This window comes from Loxodonta africana, chromosome 2 (assembly GCF_030014295.1).
Source record: "Loxodonta africana isolate mLoxAfr1 chromosome 2, mLoxAfr1.hap2, whole genome shotgun sequence".
Classification (NCBI taxonomy): Eukaryota; Metazoa; Chordata; class Mammalia; order Proboscidea; family Elephantidae; genus Loxodonta; species Loxodonta africana.
In genome coordinates this window covers 108,509,196-108,531,281 of record NC_087343.1, presented here as the reverse complement: position 1 = coordinate 108,531,281, position 22,086 = coordinate 108,509,196, and the positions used below count along the sequence as shown (strand labels likewise).

At 35.2% G+C, this 22,086-nt stretch overlaps 1 protein-coding gene across 3 annotated transcripts in view; it reads left to right on the top strand.

Annotated features, from left to right (window-relative positions):
* ST8SIA4 (ST8 alpha-N-acetyl-neuraminide alpha-2,8-sialyltransferase 4) overlaps positions 1-22,086 on the top strand; it is a 142,545-nt gene that overhangs the window by 98,112 nt on the left and 22,347 nt on the right. For all 3 annotated transcript variants that reach the window (XR_010318976.1, XR_010318977.1, XM_003404996.4), the window contains exon 5: positions 14,787-22,086. This exon is cut by the window's right edge. Coding sequence is in view for 1 of the 3 variants with exons in the window: in XM_003404996.4 (XP_003405044.1) it covers positions 14,787-15,069 (283 nt within the window). In the remaining 2 variants the exon portion in view is untranslated. The remainder of the gene's footprint in view (positions 1-14,786) is intronic.

Genomic DNA, 22,086 nt, shown 5'->3' with positions numbered 1-22,086 from the left:
CCACTTGTGACATCCAGGGACCCACAGTCTATAGAACTACACATAAAGAATAGCTTTAGGTCATTCCAAACTGACCAAACTTCCCTCTCATTTTGAAAAGAGAGTTTTTAACTAATATATATATATTAGTTAAATATATATATATATCTCAGGGTGTCTGTGTTTCTATTTGGTCAGAATACTCTTCAAAGGATTAGTATTCTAACAATATAGAAAGTGCTGGTAAAGAAAGTGCTGGTTAAGAGTAGAGAAAGAAATTCGAACTATTCTTCCTGGCAAGAATTGATTCTGCTGAATGCAAGGGTGAGCTATTTTCTTTAATTATATTCTTTGGCCCTAGTATAGCCAATTTAAATTGAGTCTTGCTGGTAATTCAGTTTTAGGGAAAGCTCTCTACAAGCTTCAAATTAGTGATTTGCTCCTTTGTTTAAAAGGAGAAGGGGGTAAAAAATCTAATTAAAGACAAATAGATCTTAATTCTGTAGCCCTGGCACTGCAGTGGTTAAGAGCTCGGCTGCTAACTAAAAGGTCAGCAGTTCAAATCCACCACCCAGTCCTTGGAAACCCTATGGGGCAGTTCTACTCTGTCCTATAGGGCCGGTATGAGTCAGAATCTGTTTGACGGCAAAGGGTATTTTTTTTTAAGATCTTAATTCTAGAGCTATAAAATGCATATTTGTTTATATATTGATACCTCATTTGTAAACAATACAGTTTATTTTCATTATAATATTCAGTTACCAGGTATAAAAGGCCACTTAAGTCCAGAGTTTAGCCACTGCCCTGCACTTCCAGAGCCTGTGTCTGACCTGATAATTCTTGCAGTGGGAAGATCAATCATTGTTTAAATTAAGACCAGTCTGGTCAGGAATTGGTCAGGACTAGATAATTATGAATTCTTAAACACTTAAAAGATTGGGAATGTCATATGCTACAGACAGAATTTAGTAACCAAAATGTGAACTATCAAAGACAGCCATCAGTACACTTATTTCCTTTCTCGTGACCACATTTCATCATCATTGACATAGAAAATTCAATGTTAATATTATAAACTAGTTTTAGGTAGAATTCATAGACCATCCTCAAAGTTTTTTGAACCCTTGCCCCCTTTTAAAAACCGTGAAATCTGGTGCCCTTCTTTAATTTCATTTGGACTTTCAAAATAAATTTCATAGAAAGACTTGAACTGAATCAAAACAATTATAATATTTATTATGCTTTTTTTACTTCTACTCCACTCCTGAAATTCTTGTTTTCTCTTCTTCAGTAACTAATCGCTGATTCTAATAAACTGGATTAAGGATCGTATTTACCAAGTCTCTAGTGTTGAGGAGCTCATTGAGTATATTTTCTCACTGAGGATCTGAACAGGATGACCTACCTTGGATCCTTTTTTTCTCTTAGATTCTATAAGTTAATGTTACTCAGATATATAGCTCAGTCCCTGAGTTCCTGAGTTTGCTTTGATACACTGTTCTTATGTCAAAAAACAAAATGCTTTTTTTTTTTTTATACCTAAAGTGAAGGACCCTCTTGATAGCTCTTGCGGACTTCTCACCAATTTTAAGGATTTTTAGCTTTCTTCTACATTGTATTTCACTTATTCTCTTTATTTGAAAAGATGAATGTGTAGGCAACATTTCAGACATTTTGGAGTTCTTTGGCAGTGAAGCAAGACCCTTAAAGATTCAAAGTGAGATTTTGTAATATTTCAAACTGAATCACTCTTTTTCTAATATGTAAATGTAATTTATTCCCCAATAGCCTATACTCCCTTTCCTGAAGATGTGTATTTCCCAGATTCATCTCTTGCCTTCTGTACTCTATATGTGTTTTATGCATTAAGAAAGTTTATATGTGAAGTCTGAATCAGCATACACTGAATGTACTAACATAGAGAAACAGATGGTCAAGAATTTTGTACACAGACTTTGGAAACCTACTGCCACAGCTTGCCTGTCTTCAATTTTTTTTTCCCGTGTAGAACCAATCATTAAACAAGTGATTTAAGATGCTTCATTATGGAAATATTCCTCTTGAACAGCAGCAGCCACAAAAAGCCATTTCAATTACTTTTTCATTTTAAAAAGTTATGTTTTACCCTCTTGATAACTTTATTGTTATGAATCCTGAGCTAATTTTTTTCCATCAACTTATAGTCTTATTTAAAACATGAGGAAAAAGTTTTGAGACTTTCATTCCTGATTTTCTATTCTATCGGTATAGCCAAAAGAAAACAAATCGTATGAAATAAGTGGTTGTGCTAGGCAGTGTTTCTAAATTTATGTTAATATCATGATTGGTATTTAAGTTGAATTGTATATTTCACAGTCTAGATAGGGACCTAATGATCATTTTCCTGTGCCCTTTAAAATGTATCAAGTCCAAAAGAAGTAACTATTGAGTATTTACTGGTTTGTTTCTTGTTTTGCCAGAATATTTTCAAATCCTGGTTGTATAATGCAGGCAGTAAGTCACCAAATTCCTTAAACAGAAATAAGAGATAAACTGAATTCAAATTGGCTAGTCGAGTGTTATACGAACATGCTCATAAGTGACTGGTTGTATGAACTCTCTTAATATGATTGTATCAGCATGATATATTAGGGTCCATTGGTGTATAGCTTCATAATTCACATTGAACTGTTAATTGTATCACATCATTCAAGCCTTCCCAAATTCACAGAAGGTAATATGTATTAATCCAAATTTATAGATCGGGAATCGGAAATAGAGACAGACATACAAAAGGACCAGCCAATACTCATAAAGCAAATGGAAAGCACAACGGACTCTTTCTTAATGACCCTACAGAACACAGTAGAATGGCCCCTTAGGGTTCCCTAGGTTGTATGTAATGTTTATGGGGCAGATAGCCAGATTTTTTCTCCTGCAGAGCAGCTGATGGGCTCAAACCACCAACCTTTCAGTTAGCAGCTGAGCACTTTACCCATTGTGACACCATGTCTCCTTCTAGCAACATCATAAAACCAAAATAAATCCATTGCCTTTGAGTTGATTCTGACTCATAACAACCCAAAAGGACAGAGTCGAACTGCACCATAGGGTTTCCAAGGCTGTAAATTTTTGGGAAAGCAGACTACCATATCTTTCTCCCAAAGAGCTGCTGGTGGGTTCCACCCGCCTACCTTTTGGCTAGCAGCTGAGTACTTTAATGACTGCACCACCAGGGCTCCTTAGAAGCATTGTAATAGGGCAAATCTTCAGGCAAGTTACAGTTTGTTACAGAATAGCCTAATTTTGTAATACCAAATTCACTTTCATACTTTTCCATTGCCAAGAATAGTATATTCTGTAATGTAATTATCTTTATGGCTGCATTTCTGATAGTTTTATTTCCCCAGTGGAATAATATAAATAAGAATATTATGTATATAAAATATATATGTATTATAGGATTTCATATATATATACTAATATATATACATATATGCTAATGGCCTTCTATTCACAAATTTCTATTGATTCCATCAGATTGGAAGTTTCATCAGGTAAAGATTAATATGTGGAGGAAAAAATAGGTATTTGTTAATATTTGACAATGAAAAATATTGTCTCAAAGTTTCAGGGGTGAAAAGTTAAAATTATCCTTTACTAATCTTGTGGAGTGCAATGTACAGGGGTAGAATTTCCACTGCCAAGTAGTTTGGAAATGCAATTAGGATCCCAAAGCCTGCATACCTGGCATTACCCCAGTAGTATCCTTTCATGGGGCATTTCCCTCAGCCAGAAGCCCCTTTTGCAACTTATATGCTCATGAACAGCCCTTTATCAAGTAATAAATTTATGCCAAAGACAAGACAGTTGCCTAAATGGGCAGTTCCTTCAACATCTCACCCATTATGGCAGGAAAAATAAAAATCAAGAAAAATGATTTAAATCTGTCTAATGTCCCCACATACCATTAGATTGATACTTTCTGAAAAAGCTTTAAAGAACCACTTATAACTCTCTTATGTCTGTCTTGATTCTATTCGTTTACTGAACTTTGAGTTCTCTGACCTTTGCCTAATGTTTAATTTGTACAGTTTATTAGCAAGTATTTTACATTACTGGATGGATTATAGGTTATATTCGTTGGCTCTTACTCCTCTTGAAATGGATTTTAGAACATCTTCTATCTGGGAAGTTAATGTAACCTGACTTATTGATGTAAACTGGGCATATCCATTTGTGAATAGTTTAAATCAATTTTTTTAAAATAAGAGAATCAGACCATAAGAAGGGTTGCTTACATTTTGTCACTGTAGCAAAATGGACCTTTATTTAGAAACTGCCCTTATGTTGGCTGGAGAACTGGAATGTATCATCTCAAAGTGTCTCCTGGGAATAGATGTTTACATAAAGGAAAAATTTGCATGCTTAAACGCCTCTCTCATTTTCATCTTCCAAATAATTTAATAAATACCTAACCCATTTTTACTAATCTTTAGGATTATCTTCCACTCACCACCACCACCTGTCAATCTTAGGGAGAAAAATGTAAGGTTTCCACGGTTTTTGATTTTCAAGAAAAGATCTGATCTCTTAAGAAGGGTCACATACAAGGCATTTTAACATTAACCTCATTTAGCTTCCTAATAGTACTTCAGAAGGCCACCCATACCCTTTCTGAGTTCGTAGTACTTTACTTTTCATGCATCACCACTTCCTCATTTTTGGAGCTTAAATTACCAGTTTCGGTTGTGTTTCAGCATTTACTTGGGTTTAAAGAGAAGGTCATTAAAACCCATACTATGACACCTACATCATCATTTTGCCGTGACGTCAATGCACCAGTTCAAGTTTTTAAGCATTATCTTTGAGCAAGTCCCAAAAGATATTTTTTAAAATAAAACTGAAATCCATCTATTTGTGACAATGCAATTACTTTTTAATTCTCTCTAACCAAAATCTGGTTAACCCATGGTGACCTGAATCATCCACGTGCTTTTGGAGAGAGCCCTTTTAATTTCATTCAGGTTTCTAATGAGGTGAATAAAATCTGGAGAATTCCTCCTGTTCATTTTGTTTAATTCTTCTCACTGCTCAGCCAGATTCCATTTTCCTGTCCAGCACTCCCTTTCATTAGTTTATCTCAGAAATTTTTGTGGATCATTTTGTACTTCTTAGATAATCACAAATCGATCATTATTAAATTTTAAGTAGTGAAGATTATGTTGTAACTGCTAGTTACAAGAATTACAGGGAACCGGAAATGATGTTGCAAGTTTTTCAGCAGGGGTGATTTTAATAAACAGTTCTGTAATGTGGCTGAAGAGAAATGCTACATGCCATGTCAGATCACACATTGTAAAAGTTGGAGTAGACAGTAAATACAAGCAAAAATTGAAGATTAGACTAATGATATAGCTGGACATGCCTCATGTTCCTCAATTAGAATTCACATTACTTATGACCTTTGACAAATGAGAGTTTTAGGTATAGAAGAAATCATATAAAGGACCTAATTTGATTAGTGAGTAAATTGAGCTGAAAATGTTTCAATGATTTTCCCAAGATCACATAGTTAAAGGTAAAGCAAGACTCCATCTTTTCCAATGCTTTTCCCAGTATTGAATATTGTCACTCAGAGATTTCTCCACTGTATCAACACTACAAATCTCTAAAATACCAGCAAGAATAAATTAAATAAGCAGTCATTAAATACCTACCATGTGTCTGTTCAGCACTGTGTTGGGTATCGTAACAGACAAAAATAGAAGCATGATTTATATGTTCTCTATTTTCATTAGATGATAATGTTGAACTTTTATGTAAGTTTGTAGTGAAGCTGTCTTTTCAAAGATGAAAGGTAAACCCTATCTTTTCTCTTTACAAATGGGTATAAGTGAACAACCAATATCTATGAATTTTTCTAAGGGAAGCTTCTTTGATATTGAGTTTTCTTGTACAAAGCTTAGGGGACTACAGGTCAGGAGGTATGTTCTCTTTCTACAGCTAGTGGTACGCTGGAGCTGGTTTGTACAATTTTGCAAGAACTAATTGTCCCACGTCTTGCCAATTCAGTGATCAGTGATGTCAGGTTGATAGCTTGAAATCAACCATGATATGAATATTTACACCACGGAAATTGCCAAATGATACAAATCAGGCTCTCTCCCCGGTCAAGTGCATGTTGTTTAAACATTGACCAGCACACCAATGTATGGCTCACAGACTAAGCAAGCCTGGGCAAGCTATTTTACTTCCTGGGCTATAATTTCACCCCTTATGAAATAAGGATAATATATACAGTTGCATGTACCACAGGATTTTATGGGGAACATGTGAAAGCAGTTTTAAACTGTATGAAGTGGAATTACTAGTATTATAATAATAAAGGTAAATGTTCACTAATAAAATGTGAGACACTCGGAAAAACCAATATAGAATAGATTAGATCTAGAATTTTTTAACCGTGTTTCTCCACTCAGCCTATGTCCATGGCCAGATAAAAAAAAAAAAAAAAGGTGAAATTTAGAGCTAAGGTCAAAGTCTCGTCCATGCAGTCAGTAACCAACAAACAACATACACACAAATAAAATATAGAGATTATTGAGACTAAAGTAGCGTTCCTACTGCTTTGCACATGCCATGAGTCTTCTATGCCTCAGATGAATTACATTTATGACATTTGATTTAAAAAAATGTGTATTGTATATGCAGAAAGAATTTGTATTTCTTTTTCATCACTTACTTTACACAGTGCTCTGCATATGGAAGGCATATAGAAAAAAGAAAATATTGACAGATTGACCTCTTGAGGTCACAAATCTCTGCTTTCATTTTAATGATATTTTATTCACATCTGCATGGAAATCCCCACCCTTTGATACTAAGTCAGTGCTTTTGGCATTTGCAATGCGGTTAATAAGTAAGCTATATATTGAAACCACAAAGTCATTTTCTGACATCAAAAGCTTTTGAAAGTATACATGGTGAAACTGAGTCCTTTACCTTGGGCAGTGATCATTTACTTATGCAAAACAAAAGTTGCCTGAGTACAACAGCAATGTTGAGAATGAATTGCTAATCACCAAAACTCCATACAGCTCTGTAGTTCCCCATATGCCCTGTATGTTGAAAATGATCCAGTGGACTTGCCATTCCAAGCCAAATGCTCTTTAGAAGGTAAAGAATCCCAATTCCTTGTTAGTTAAAATTGAAATCACTGGAGCCGACAGATGTGATCTTAAATCCTGGTTCTGTCACAATCTCTGTGACCTTGAACTGGTTATTTAACCTTCCCAAACCTTGATGTCCTCATCTGTGAGATGACATCTACCTCATGGCTTATAGTGAGGATTAAATTAAAAATAAAAAAAAGTAATAATAATAATGCATGTAGAGTTTTCAACACAGCCTCTAAGTCCACTATAAATAATCGATAAGTTATTATTTTATTATTATTGCTACTTCTTATAAATTGCTTAATTTTTACCCCTGGGTCTTCTACAATGAATGTGGCTCTCTGTCCCATTGTCTCTTCAGATTAGAAATAGATTTAAGACCAATCCCTCTTGCCTCTCTTGAATAACATAATATTCCTCCCATCAAAAATGGTAGGATGAATTATTCTCATTGAATACAGTGCTGAAAGTTCATTTTTCTTGAAAGAAATTATTGCTAATCTTGCTTTTATGGCAACACAAGGTATCTCATTATTTTGAAAGGTATCATGAACTTTACCCAAATAGTTTTGTTTTTTTTTTTAATTATGTTTTATGCACTTTAAAGAATAAGTTCATGTTTTGTAATATACTGCAGGCTGGGGATTCAAAAAGGGCTATTTCAACAGCTTGTGGGGAAAAAATAGAAAAATTCCATTTTAACATGCCCAGAATGGCTCATGTAAGTTGTATATTATATAGCCTAAACATGTACATTCCTCCTATGAAGGAACAAATATATTGACAAATATGGAGGATGGAATCTCTGAAAATTTAAATTTATTTTCTCCTTCTACCAGTTTTGATGGAAAGAATAAAGAATAGCATAATCATGAATGGTTTTTGTGAGCTTTCTGGAGGTGGGATATAATACTGGGTGGATGCAGACATATCCTGCAGAGATGAATTGTAGAGGGCTATTTCTATTTCTGTTTCAACTTACTGTTAGAATCAGAAGGCACATTATTTACACTAAATAATGTGTTTGGGGAACCAGCACAAGCTCAGTTGTAGGAAGATAAATACGAGAGAAGAAATAGAGGAGATTAAGCATTGGACTACTAACTGAGCTGGCAGTTTAAACCCACCAAGGTGGGACAACTGAGAAGTAAGGCTTGAAAACCCTATGGAGCAGTTCTACTCTGCACACATGGGGCTGTCATGAGTTGGAATTGACTTGACAGCAACTAACAATAACAACCTCTGAACTAAGAGTACAGTGGTCCATTAGGTTATCTACTTCATCTCACGTTCCAGATAAAAGAGTTTTGGCGCTCATGAATGGAGGCTTGGCATATACTGTAACATTCAAGTACCACTCTTGGCACAGTGGGATTCCATTCTCTATATTCGAACAAATCTAGAAATTGTCATGTCCAAGTTTTAGAGAAGAAATTAATATTCCTTGGTTGTCAATATGTTGAGTGTCAAGTGTATAAAGCTTGATCATCTGCTTGAGTCAGATATAAAAGTAGTACTTTCATCAGTGTAGTATGACAATGTTTGCTTTTTTTGATAAAACTTTGGATGCTTGAGATAATCAGGCATTTTGTCTCCTTGAATGATTATTGTCTGATTTTCTTATGAGATAAAAATCTAAAAGGTTGCTGACTTTCAAATGAAGACATTTATGAATTACCGTCTTTGCTTTGCAATATATTAAAACCTGAAAGAAAATAAAGGGAATGGAATGGGGAGGAGGAAGCCGTGCAAGAGTAAGAGTGTAAGACAGTTTCTTTCCTCAAGGAGTGTGTAGTTTCAAAGAGGGAGAAAATTTGAACTAGAAATAGAATTTTGTAGACAGAGGAAACCTCAAAGCCATAGAATGAAATGTTTTTGTTTCCCAACTAAGGAAACATACCCATAGCGGTTAAATGAGATGACCACAATAGTGCAGCAAATGGGTGGTCACAGAAGTAAGTCTCCAACAAAGAAGTAGGATTTAATAGTGAGATTGAAGAATAAGTTGTTTGGGGATATGTTGAGATTTAACCTAAAACTATTAAGTACATGTCAAAACCTGTGTTATGTTCTTTCACACTTAGTAGCTCTTTTAAACTATACGAAAACAGTCTTGGATGTTAGGTATTGTTAACTAAGGTCCAAGGAATTGAAATAGTTTTCCCAAGGGCTTATAGCTAGTAAATATTATATCAGATTCAAACCCATGTCCCCTGACTACAAACATTTGTTATCTCTACCTTCTATCTACTTCAATATCACTGGTTTTGTGGGTAAAAGCATTGCAGATGTTGAGTTTGAAGTTAGAAATGAGACAGTATGTTGAGGGTATGAAACCCATGGCCGTTGAATCGATTCTGACTCATAGCAACCCTATAGGACAGAGGAGAACTGCCCCATATGGTTTCCAAGGAGCGGCTGGTGGATTTGAACTGCAGACCTTTTTGTTAGCAGCTGAACTCTCAACCACTGCGCCACCAGGGCTCCTGTCAAGAGTATAGAAGATAAGAAATCTTGCTTTACAAGAACAGAGCTTCCATTTTATTTATCTACAAAAAGTTATACATGTTCAATTTACACACAAAATCCAGGGTGATTTTGTTTCCTGCAACAGGGCAGAGCATTATAATATTAAAAACGAAGGAAAAGTATCCCCTGAAGTCATCTTAAAATCAAACAGTATTGTAACTTAACTAGTAAAAAAGGCCTGCCTTGAGCGTTATGCTCTTTTAAGGGCTATCTAGATGGGATCAAAATGACAACAGCAACTCAAAAGATTAGATAAGAACCTTAGGGGGGCAATGAGTTAATGTTAACAAGGGAGGAACAACTCAGAAAAGGAGGGTGAGAATGGTTGCACAACTTGAAGAATGTAATCAATGTCCCTAAATTGTACATGGTAGATACTGTTGAATTGGTGTTGGTTTTGCTGTGTATATTCTCAACAACAAAACAAAATTTAGGGAAAAAAAAAAAAAAAACACCATATGTATGTGTGGCGGGGAAGGCAGACGAAACAGTGCTATCAGTCAAGGATGGCTGCAGGTGTGGTTTGCTGAGTGCTCACTGAGTGCCAGGCCGTGGGTGCCAGCACTTTGAAAAATACAGAGTAAACAGGGCTCAGGCTTCCAGGTGGAAAGTCCCAGCTGAGGTTAGCCAGTACCTCTCACCTCTGGTTGCCCTCCTCCAAGACCAGCAATGCAGGGTAACAGAAAGCGGAGGGGCAGGGACTGAGGGTGGAAGCAACAAGCCTTCGCTTAAAGCCACCTCTGATATTTACAGGATCAGTTTCATTCATTGAGGCTGCAGATGATAGCAAGCAGCAGTTGGTTAGGAACCAGGGGTGGGGGCTCTGGAGAGAAATGAGTCAGGAGCCTCCCTGCTTCCAAGGAGCTCATGAGAAAAAAAAAAAGGAAGAAAAGGTGAGAGGAAGGGAGACTGGAAAGCAGGCAGGCAGAAGCAAATTAAAAATATAAGAAATAGAACTTAGTCTATCTAATAAAACATGTTTTTGTCTAAGAATAATTGTAATATATATTAAGACCCAAATCTCCCAGAGGAAAAAAGCGACCATGAAGTTGTAACAGTATCTCCATGTTGTTGGATTATAGGTGATACTCTTCTTTCTCATTCTTTTTTCTTCACATTTTCTACAGGGAGCATGAATTGAATTTATAATTTAAAATATCCAGTGACATAAAAAGAAATGCATGTATGGACGGGAGATCATTTGCTGATTTGTAAACACTGCTAAACTTTATATTATAACAAGGAGTCTCTGTGTGGTGCGGGTGGCTGATGCACTTGGCTGCTAACCAAAAGGTTGGAGGTTCCAGTCCACCCAGAGATGCCTCAAAAGAAAGGCCTGGTGTTCTACTTCCATCAGATTATAGGCATTGAAAACCCTATGGAGCACAGTTCTACTCTGACACACATGGGGCTCACCATCAGTCGGAATCAACTCAATGGCAACTGGAGGAAAAAAAAAAATAGGTTTAAATTTAAGATAAAAACTTGGAACATCTTGTCGTTGTTGTTAGGTGCTGTCAAGTCGCTTCCAACTCATGGCGACCCTATAGGACAGAGTAGAACTGCTCCATAGGGTTTCCAAGGAGCGGCTGGTGGATTTGAACTGCCAACCTTTTGGTTAGCAATTGAGCTTTTAACTACTATGCCACCAGGGCTCCTTGGAACATCTTAAAGTCTGCATATTTCATTATTTTATTAGTGTGCTCTTTTCAATTAATTTTTTTTTCCAAACTAGGCTAAAAACTTAAATTAATAGTCTATTTTTGATAACTTTCTCACAAGAAATTTGTAGCTTTTAGATGAATTTAAATGGATACTTTCAGGTATAGATTTTAATATTGTACTCTTGTAAATTGACATATTATCTAACTGATAATCCTAATGGAATAAAAAATAACATCCATTCTTACCTGTTTCACATGTGAAGGGATGTTTCCCTGGGCAAATACTAAATCTTGATAATTTAGATTGGCTTATATAATACCAAGCATGACATTTAGACTTATAATAAGCACACTCTAAACTTTTACTGACTGACCAGTTCCTGTGTGTGTGAGTGTGCGTTTTTAATTTCACAGAATGTTATTACTTGCAGCCTTAGTCTTCAACCAGCTTTAAAATGTTGTTTCTATTTAGCTGCAACATTTGTGATAGATGCCATTTATTAAGGTCTTTTTTGTTGTTATTTTTAGGAATCAACAGAAAAAAAAGACATTTATTTTTGTGATGTTTCTTCAAAAATATTCTTACAAATTAAAAAATAAAACCCAAACCTATTGCCTTCGAGTCGATTCTGACTCATAGCAACACTATGATAGGACAGAGTAGAACTGCCCCACAGAGTTTCCAAGGAGCACCTGGTGGATTTCAACTGTGGACCTTTTAGTTAGCAGCTGTGGCTCTTAACCACTACGTCACCAGGGTTTCTGTTCTTACAAATAGGTTTCTTCCATTTACAAATAGGTAGTTTATTTTCTTTGAAATTATGCAAATCATAGCAAACCAAACATCACAAAACATAATTTCTTCTGTTAGCTTTGCTAAACCAAAGTTAGTTGATAACAGTATTTTTTTTTTTTTTTTTTTGCACTTTTTTGCATAGGTTAGTGTATTTGGGCCAAGGCCACAAAAAGTTTCTAAGGCCTCTCTACTCATACTTTCAAATAGAATGTTTTAGGATCATAGTTTCACTTCTAAAACATAATTTTAATTAATATTAATCAATTATTTAATTGATATCCCAATATAGCCTTCCTCTTAAAAACTTTCATAATTTCCTCCATAAAATCCTCACTGCAGTCACATAACAAAGTTGAGAATATTCTCAGAACCTACATTCTTCTTTTATTTATTTTCTTAGATGTGCTAATGTCTCTATAATGTTCTACCTGGCTGTGCGTTTAGATGCCAGCCACTTGAGGGCAAGGACACAGACTCATTTATTTTCTGTTTGTGGTGTCTCATATCATGTTCTGGGTCAAGAAATGTTGGCTGATTCTACATCTCTGACAGTTTTTGAAACATTTAGAGTTAATAATTTCACCTTCAGTATTTCCTTCTAATGTTACAGTTGCTTATTTTTACTGCATGTAGAGGTTGCTTTCGGTAGTTTGTTTATGACCAACCATGGTTAAGTTGGTTAAATTAGTTTCCAGGAAATTTCTTCAGAGTCAGGAAATGGAAAGCATTTACTTTCAATGTGATCTTGGAGTCTCATAAAATATATATAGCAGTATATTTTTTCCTACTTGTTATCTTTTCCTCACTTTTGTAATAAGATAATTCAGCATAAACTTATACTGCCACACTATTGCCCGTCATTGAACTTCTCTGGTGGAACTAATTATTTCTTTTTTGATTGAATTTGAACTTGCTACGTTTACTTATATATATATATATATATATACACAAATAAATAACTTTTTAAATTAACCAACTTAATAAACTGACATCTGTAGCCACATAGAGACCACACCCACAAAACTTTCCCATAATAATCATTCCGTTTTAAGAACACCTTCTTCTTAAAGCCAAGGGCACTTCAGGTTGTATCGTAGTGTCTTCAAGGCCTTCTAACTAGGTTAACTTTGCTCATTGCGTAGGATTAATGTCTGTGGTTTCTTTGAAATCTTAACACTAGATGGTCTATGGCTTTTGTGTATTCAGCTACCTTTGAGTTGTGAACAAATTCTAAGGTGTTCCCCTCTGAAAATTTTTCCGTATTGAGAATAGGATTTCTCAAACCAATGGTGGTGACAAAAGGTGTATAAAGCGTTTTACATTGCACAAAACATTTATCACATGCCCTGCACAAAATGAGAAAAATACAAAATGTGAAAGGCAACTCTGGTTGCAAGAAGGGGGGAAAAAAGAAAAAATAGGGATAATGGATCAGAATATTTCTTATTTTTGATATTTGTAGTGAAGTTTGGAAGTCCAACATTTCTTTAAGCAAATAAAATAAAATTACAGTTTAATTTTTTTATTTTTCACATCCAACACATGTATTTGATCTTGTCTGGAAAGCTTCCCAGACGCATAAAATAACAAGGAAGGAAAAATAATATATAGTATTGAAGCAAGGGCATTAAAGACAGCAAAGGCCAGATTGTTCTTTTTACATATAACCTTCTCTTTACATTTGGAGGGCAGTGCATACATTTCCCCAAATAATCGTAAAAACAAAAATGAAACCATTTTTAAGGTTTTATGTATTGAGTGTAAACGGACAACTTTGAAAGTAGGAGAAAATCCACACCCTTCTTCTTTGAGTTGGTACTAATAGATAACCGTCTTGAAGGAAACGAATATGCCCAGAAGGATTGGAAACACTTTTCCCTCCAGAAGTGGTGATTAACTTGTGAGTTTGCATAGCTTTCAGGCAAAGTTTGTCAACAATGATGGATCTGAACATTTTAGAGTGTTTTATTGCCTTTAAAATGAATAATATAAAATGCTTACCAGCACTGAAATATATTTTAGCTGTTTAACAAAATTTTAAACTGGGTAAGTGGTGAACCATTTAGCAATTATTTTACAGCTATATTTTGTCTATTGTTGTTCTTATATTGATTGAGACAATGTTTTTAATTTGCTTTAGTAAAATGGGGCCTGGGCAACTGGAGTTGAGTAAGTTGTTGAATAAATTTTGCAAAGCATTTACTTGTTTGAATTTTTAATTGAAATATCAGACATTTTGAAAACCTCTAGGCATATTTTCAAATTTATTTTTTCTAAAAGGATTTCTCAATCTCCACCCTTGTACCATGCCTTTTGCAGTCATATTTAGCCCTTTCTGAGGAGATTCTACTCTGTCTATTATACAAATGTTTGCTGCTAATTCATATTGATTGTGAGATTTCACTGCTCACATGACCTACAGGCCAGGTGCTCTGAATATTTATATGACCACAAGAAAAATCTAGAAAATAAAGACAAATAAAAGAATTAATTTGTTTAAATTTTTAAGAAATATATTAATTTTTCAGGAATACTTTTTAATGTTATTTATAAAGATACATTTTAAATGTTATTTACTTTAAATCTATATGATAGAATTATATAGATTTGCTGTAGGATATATTTTGTGCTTCTCTAAATTCTTTTCCATTTTTTTTCCAGTTACTGGCTGACAAACAAAGTTCCCATCAAAAGACCCAGCACAGGTCTCCTCATGTATACACTTGCCACAAGATTCTGTGATGAAATTCACCTGTATGGATTCTGGCCATTCCCTAAGGATTTGAATGGAAAAGCTGTCAAATATCATTACTATGACGATTTAAAATATAGGTACTTTTCCAATGCAAGTCCTCACAGAATGCCATTAGAATTCAAAACATTAAATGTGCTACATAATAGAGGAGCTCTAAAACTGACAACAGGAAAGTGTGTAAAGCAATAAAGCACACTGACAAACAGACAAACAAAACTGAATATGCACTTCTTTTCTGAAGATGCTTCCTAAAATTTGAAAATAGGATCCAAACCAAGACTGAGTTTCAGCATCCACCAAGCAACTATAAGGTTGATATAAAACGTTTATGAGAAACCCATTACCAGCTGATGAAATACCTGCAAAGTACTCTAAAAATTAAATATTTTGACTTCAAGGGTCCTAGTAAGTGCCACTTCCACTAAGAACACAGCTTGAATGTATAATCAGTAGTGTTTACAAGATCCAGCAATGCATTCATCGTTTGGTAAAGCAAATTTGTTCATCACTGTTGGGCTGTCACTGCAAAGCCAAGCACATTAGAAGAGGAACCAAGGAACACAACTCAGCCTGTGAGGAAATCAAACCATCTTTGTCAGCAGAAATCATGATGGAAAGAGTTTGAGCAGTGAAATCCAGAAGAGTAAACAACTTAAGTAAATGCCTTCTGTCAGGACTCTGAGTCTGATCATGAATTTTATGTTTTTGTTTATAGATATTTTTTGTCTTCTGGTTTCTCTTTTGGTTTGGGTATTAGGGTGCTTAAAATTTCTTTCTCAGCTAAATATGAATGAGATAAATAACTTTAAAATAATCATTTTTAAAGCTCTTGTTTTTTTTTTAAAGAACAATCACACTTTTTTTTACAAAGTTTTATTTTGCACAACTCTAAACCTCCAGATATATATATATTTTTTTTTTTGATGGTGTAGAAAGTACCAGCAAAATTGTACCACTTAGTAATATTCTAAAAAAAGTTCCGTGTTATATGAGACAGTAAAATTAGCAGAAAAAATGTACTTTTGGTACCAAAGATTACTGATGTTTCTACACAACTTTTCTCCTTTCATGAAAATAAGTTATTATTAACATATTAATATATTATGCTTCTAATGTGAAAGTAGTCTCTAAATATTTTAATTTTACTAATGCAAATATTATTTTTATTTGAATGAAGGCTTCCACATCTTTTACATTTCATAATCATTTTGTGGAATCTCTTTGTCCTTTAGAATAAATGTTTGATTGGGAGAGCTGAAATATGACTTCTAGTTCTTTAATGTTTCCCTTATTATTAAAATGGAAAGATCTGCATGTTCTTTATACCATTGTTAAATTTCTTAGTATAGAAACAATATGATCAATAGAGTGTTGATTCCATAGCAGAGGTGATAAATTTTAAGAGATTTAACATGGAAATTACGTGTCAATATTTTGTACTTCAAATGAATTAAATTTCCCAGTATTTTTTTCCTGTAGTTAAATTTAATCACATTATCATTTTAATTTTTTTTAATTAAGTTATTAAGGAGATAAAGCATTTTTTTAAATGTTAATGTATAACAGGTTTGACCAATATGACAGTTCTGGTAACATCCTTTATTGGGAGGTAATTTTGATGACAAATTTTTTCTTTAGAAATTGAAAAACAAAAGTACTGCATTCCCACTACTACTCCTGGTGTGAAACAACTTATATGACTTGACTTCTTGTTTCTTAGAGAAAGAAGTTTAAGAAAAGAAGAAATGGCATGGAGATTCTATTTGTTTTGTTTTGTTTTTTAGGGAAGGCAGCCCGAGAAAAGAAGAAATAGCACGGTATATATACACATGTATATATGTATATATATTCCTGGGAAAGGATATTCATAGGAGTACAGTTTTCAATACTTTTAATATGTATTATTTTTTTTCAAATGTGGCAGAGCCTTAGGATACAGAAGATTATATTTCTGAGAATTCTTGTGTCTCTTAGAGAAAACATACAGTGCATAAAAAAGAGGCATAGCTAAAAATGGGTAGAACACTGACATACTTTTATCATTAAACCATTTATCTATTGGAATTTTTAAAAGAATTAGGTACATGTTTTGAATACAAATTGAAAAGTCCCAGTTACATACCAAATCAAAAGTAGGTGATTTCCAGAGCCTCGATTTGGACTATTTGCAGATGACAAGTGGATCAAGTAGCCCCTAATTTGAATTCACAAGTAAATTCTTATGGGTGAAATCCATCTGAGCACTCATTCAAGGTATGTCTTAAAAAGCCACAGCCAGGAACCTGGCCATTTTTCCTGTTTTTTCAATAAATATATTTAAACCATTTGAAAGGCCACAGCAAAACATCCCATGCATCCACTGTTCTGTGCAGTGATGTTTATCTGTCTCATAGATGCATTGAGTAGTGCCTTTTTAGCTTCTTCACGTTGCTTTGTTACCCTATGCTTTGTGTTCTCTAAATACGTTGCCCAGTTCTGAAAATGTCCAGCATAAAAAAGGGCTTCAGTATCGACTGAGACTACTTTTGTTCATCTCAGGGAACTTTCAATACTGTAGAATGAATTCAATTAAAGGCATTTAGTGTTCAGAGAAGACAAACTGTACAAGACCATTTCATTCCCTATTGTATACCTTTCCATCTGCCCTCCCCTTTGACTATCTGCTGTGGCCTTCTGACAGGGACAGGGCAAGGAGATCATGGAAGGCTAACAGCAAGATTAAAAAAAAGGAACTGAGGTTTAACCCATAAGAGGGCATAAGGGACCATGACAAAATCAAATCATAAATACATACTTGAAATATCTGGGGTTTTCCCCCCTTTGGACAATATTATATGTTCATAGCTTTAATTTTAGTTTTGTTTTGTTTTTCATGATTTAACCCTATACCTGGCAATGCTCAGGCAGCTGATTGTGAAAATCTTCCTGTACATTAGAAAACATGGTTGTTACTGTGTTGTTGACATGAGTAGGCCATAGAAACATTTTCATCGCTATTACCCAGCCTGTTCTATAACTAACCTTAAATTGCTAAAAAATAAATCAGTAACATGTTTTCTGGGCAAATCTAATGATTCAGCCCACAGGACTGATGACATTTCTGTGGAAGCTTGTTTCTATCTGAAAGAAGGTGCTGGGCATTCAACTGTCTTCATATATTGTGTATCATATAAATTGTATATCGATTACTAATGTGAATTTCTACATACGTGCTTATAGAAGCAATCTATTTAAATAATGCTATTATTATGGGTAGTGTACATACCAAGTGGTTATTAAGCTACATAGGACAGAAGGGTGAACAAAGTAATTTATTTCTAATCGAGTCAGTTAGTCATAATGCACACTATGTGGTATTTGGTTCATAAAAGAGTTGTTTTCATGTGGTTATTGTACAGAGTATTATAATTGTGGAAGGGTTGTGGGAAGAGTTATGTATAGCTAGTTGTAATCTCTGCAAGTTGGAAAGTTTCCCCATCAACCATTATCCATATACCAATGTTTTAACAATTGAGTGAGGATTATTGTCCGTATTTGAAGAAAGTCCAGATAAAGCCCACCTAGAAATAGATATTTTCTTATATATGTGCTATAGATATATCTTTATAGTACAAATAGACATGTGTGATGCATATACACAATGCTATATATGTGTATCTGTGTGTATACACACAGGGTCTGTAACATACACTGTTATACTAACATCTTCAGGGTTTGCACTGTGAATCACTCTGGAGATAATCCCATTTTAGAGCAAAGAAGTTCTTTTGAGACTTTTGTCACTAAACTGCTTTAAGAGGGATCTACTTTATAACTGAATTCTATGTTGTTCATAGCTAGAGTTACAATAACGGTCTAGTGTATCCAAAACTTTACAAAAAAATTTAAAAAATGTCTTCAAGCTGGTAATGTATTTGAACTGCAGTTTTCAGATTGTGGCGTTAGGCCTCCTTGTGTCTCTCACTTAAGTAGCACTTTTTAATAAATACTGTTTCTTTGTGTAGGCAAAAGCACAAGTGTTTCAAATGTATATAACAGGAACAAAAAAGAAGAGTTTACAGACATAGTGTTGCTGCACAGGAGAGTTCTGAGTATTTCTTATATAATTTGTGGAGTTGAAAGATGAGGTTTACTCTGTCAGGTTCATTCTGTTCAACACTGTTTCCCTATTGTTTGTATATAGCAATTGGGTATTATTGTTTTATCATTTGTAAAATTGTAAAATAAATTAAAATCCCTTTTTTTTCCAATTTTTCTTTTATCTCTTCTATCTAAGCCCATGATTCCACTTTATGTGTCAATATCAGATACAAGTTTTGCTTATGTGTTTGTCTTCTCTTACCCTCAGTCCATCCATACCTCAGCAAACCGTTTCTTTTAAAGTGTGTACATGGGAATGTGAATAATATTAAAAGACCCGTGAGCATCAGGAAGTCCTTAACTTTGTGCATGTTGCATTCTGTAGTTGAGGGAATGGAGTGGTACAGACATTGTGGTCGTTTACATCCAATTTATATTCCCACTGGCTGCTGCCAGTGAGCCATTCCAGTTGCATGAAGGGAGAGGGCAATGGCTCCTTAGACACTGCACACTCCCACAGCTGCCCCTTGACTTGTAATTTCCATTGCTGTTTGCTCCACTTGCTACTGTTTGCAGTTTGCCTTCCAGGAGATGATTCTGAAAAACTGCATGTTTCAACCTGTTGCCATGATTTTCTCTAAGTGGCAAGTTTCTGTTTTTAGACCCTACACTGTTTACTGTAGAAAGTATTGACTGTAATTTTCATGAGGTCACTTTTAGCATTGTTCAATTTGTAAACATTTTCTGGAGACCAAGAATGAGCTGTTAACACTGGTTAATGAATTCGGGCTTTCATATTTGCATTTTATTTTCAAAGACGTGTATATGATGAGTCATTTCTACATGTTATTGGGATATAATCAGACTTCATCGTGCAGAGCTACCACTTTTTGATTTAGGGATGAAATTTCTGGCCTTTGGTATGAGTTTTGTTGACTTTTAATCAATTTTCTAAAAGACAATGGTAAAAAAAAAATGCTCCTAATATCAATTACCATTGAAAATACTGATTATTTTTAATTAGATCAAAGGGTATTCTTGCTTGATATGTGGATTGTTGTTGTTAGGTGCCGTCGAGTCAGTTCTGACTCATATCGACCCTATGCACAACAGAACAAAACACTGCCCAGTCCTGCACCATCCTTACAATCGTTGTTATGCTTGAGCTCATTGTTGCAGCCACTGTGTCAATCCACCTCGTTCAGGGTCTTCCTCTTTTCCACTGACCCTGTACTCTGCCAAGCATGATGTCCTTCTCCAGGGACTGATCGCTCCTGACAAAGTGTCCAAAGTATGTAAGACACAGTCTTGCCATCCTTGCCTCTAAGGAGCATTCTGGCTGCACTTCTTCCAAGACAGATTTGTTCGTTCTTTTGGCAGTCTTGATAAATTCAATATTCTTCGCCAACACCACAATTCAAAGGTGTCAACTCTTCTTTCGTCTTCCTTATTCATTGTCCAGCTTTCACATGCATATGATGTGATTGAAAATACCATGGCTTGGGTCAGGAGCACCTTAGTCTTCAGGGTGACATCTTTGCTCTTCAACACTTTGAAGAGGTCCTTTGCAGCAGATTTTCCCAAGGCAATGCATCTTTTGATTTCCTGACTGCTGCTTCCATGGCTGTTGATTGTGGGTCCAAGTAAAATGAAATCCTTCACGACTTCAATCTTTTCTCCATTTATCATGATGTTGTTCATTGGTCCAGTTGTGAGGATTTTTGTTTTCTTTATGTTGAGGAGTAATCCATACTGAAGGCTGTGGTCTTTGATCTTCAGTAGTAAGTGCTTCAAGTCCTCTTCACTTTCAGCAAGCAAGGTTGTGTCATCTGCATAACGCAGGTTGTTAATGAGTCTTCCTCCAATCCCTATGCAACGTTCTTCTTCATATAGTCCAGCTTCTCATATTATTTGTTCAGCATACAGATTAAACAGGTATGGTGAAAAAATACAACTGTGACCCGCACCTTTCTTAACATTAAACCAATCATTATCCCCTTGTTCTGTCCGAACAACTGCCTCTTGATCTATGTAAACGTTCCTCATGAACACAATTAAGTGTTAAGAATTCCCATTCTTCTCAGTGTTATCCATAGTTTGTTATGATCCACACAGTCGAATGCCTTTTCATAGTCAATAAAACATAGGTAAACATCCTTCTGGTATTCTCTGCTTTCAGCCAGGATCCATCTGACATCAGCAATGATATCCCTGATTCCATGTCCTCTTCTGAAACTAGCCTGAATTTCTGGCAGTTCCCTGTCGATTTACTGCTGCAGCCATTTTTGAATGATCTTCAGCAACATTTTGTTTGCATGTGATATTAATGATAAAAAAAAATTGTTCTATAATTTCCACATTCGGTTGGATCACATTTCTTGGGAATAGGCATAAATATGGACCTCTTCCAGTCAGTTGGCCAGGAAGCTGTCTTCCATATTTCTTGGCATAGACGAGTGAGCACCTCCAGCGCTACATCTGTTTGTTGAAACATCTCAATTGATATTCCATCAATTCCTGGAGCCTTGTTTTTCACCAGTGCCTTCAGAGCAGCTTGGCCTTCTTCCTTCAGTACCATTGGTTCCTGATCATATGCCACCTCTTGAAATGGTTGAACATCGACTAATTCTTTTTGGTGTAATGACTCTGTGTATTCCTTCCATCTTCTTTTGATGCTTTTCCTGCGTCGTTTAATATTTTCCCCATGGAATCCTTCACTATTGCAACTCCAGGCTTGAATTTTTTCTTCAGTTCTTTCAGCTTGAGAAATGCCGAGCGTGTTCTTCCCTTTTGGTTTTCCATCTCCAGCTCTTTGCACGTGTTATTATAATACTTTACTTCATCTTCTTGAGAGGCCCTTTGAAATCTTCTGTTCAGGTCTTTTACTTCATCAATTCTCCCTTTTGCTTTAGCTGTTCAACCCTCAGGAGCAAGTTTCAGAGCCTCCTCTGACATCCATCTTGGTCTTTTCTTTCTTTTCTGTCTTTTCAGCGACCTCTTGCTTTCTTCATGGATGATGTCCTTGATGTCATTCCACAACTCATCTGGTCTTCAGTCACTATGTGGATAGATCTTCTAAAATTGCTGTCTTAATCTTCTTATTTTATATTACAGTGAAATCCTTTT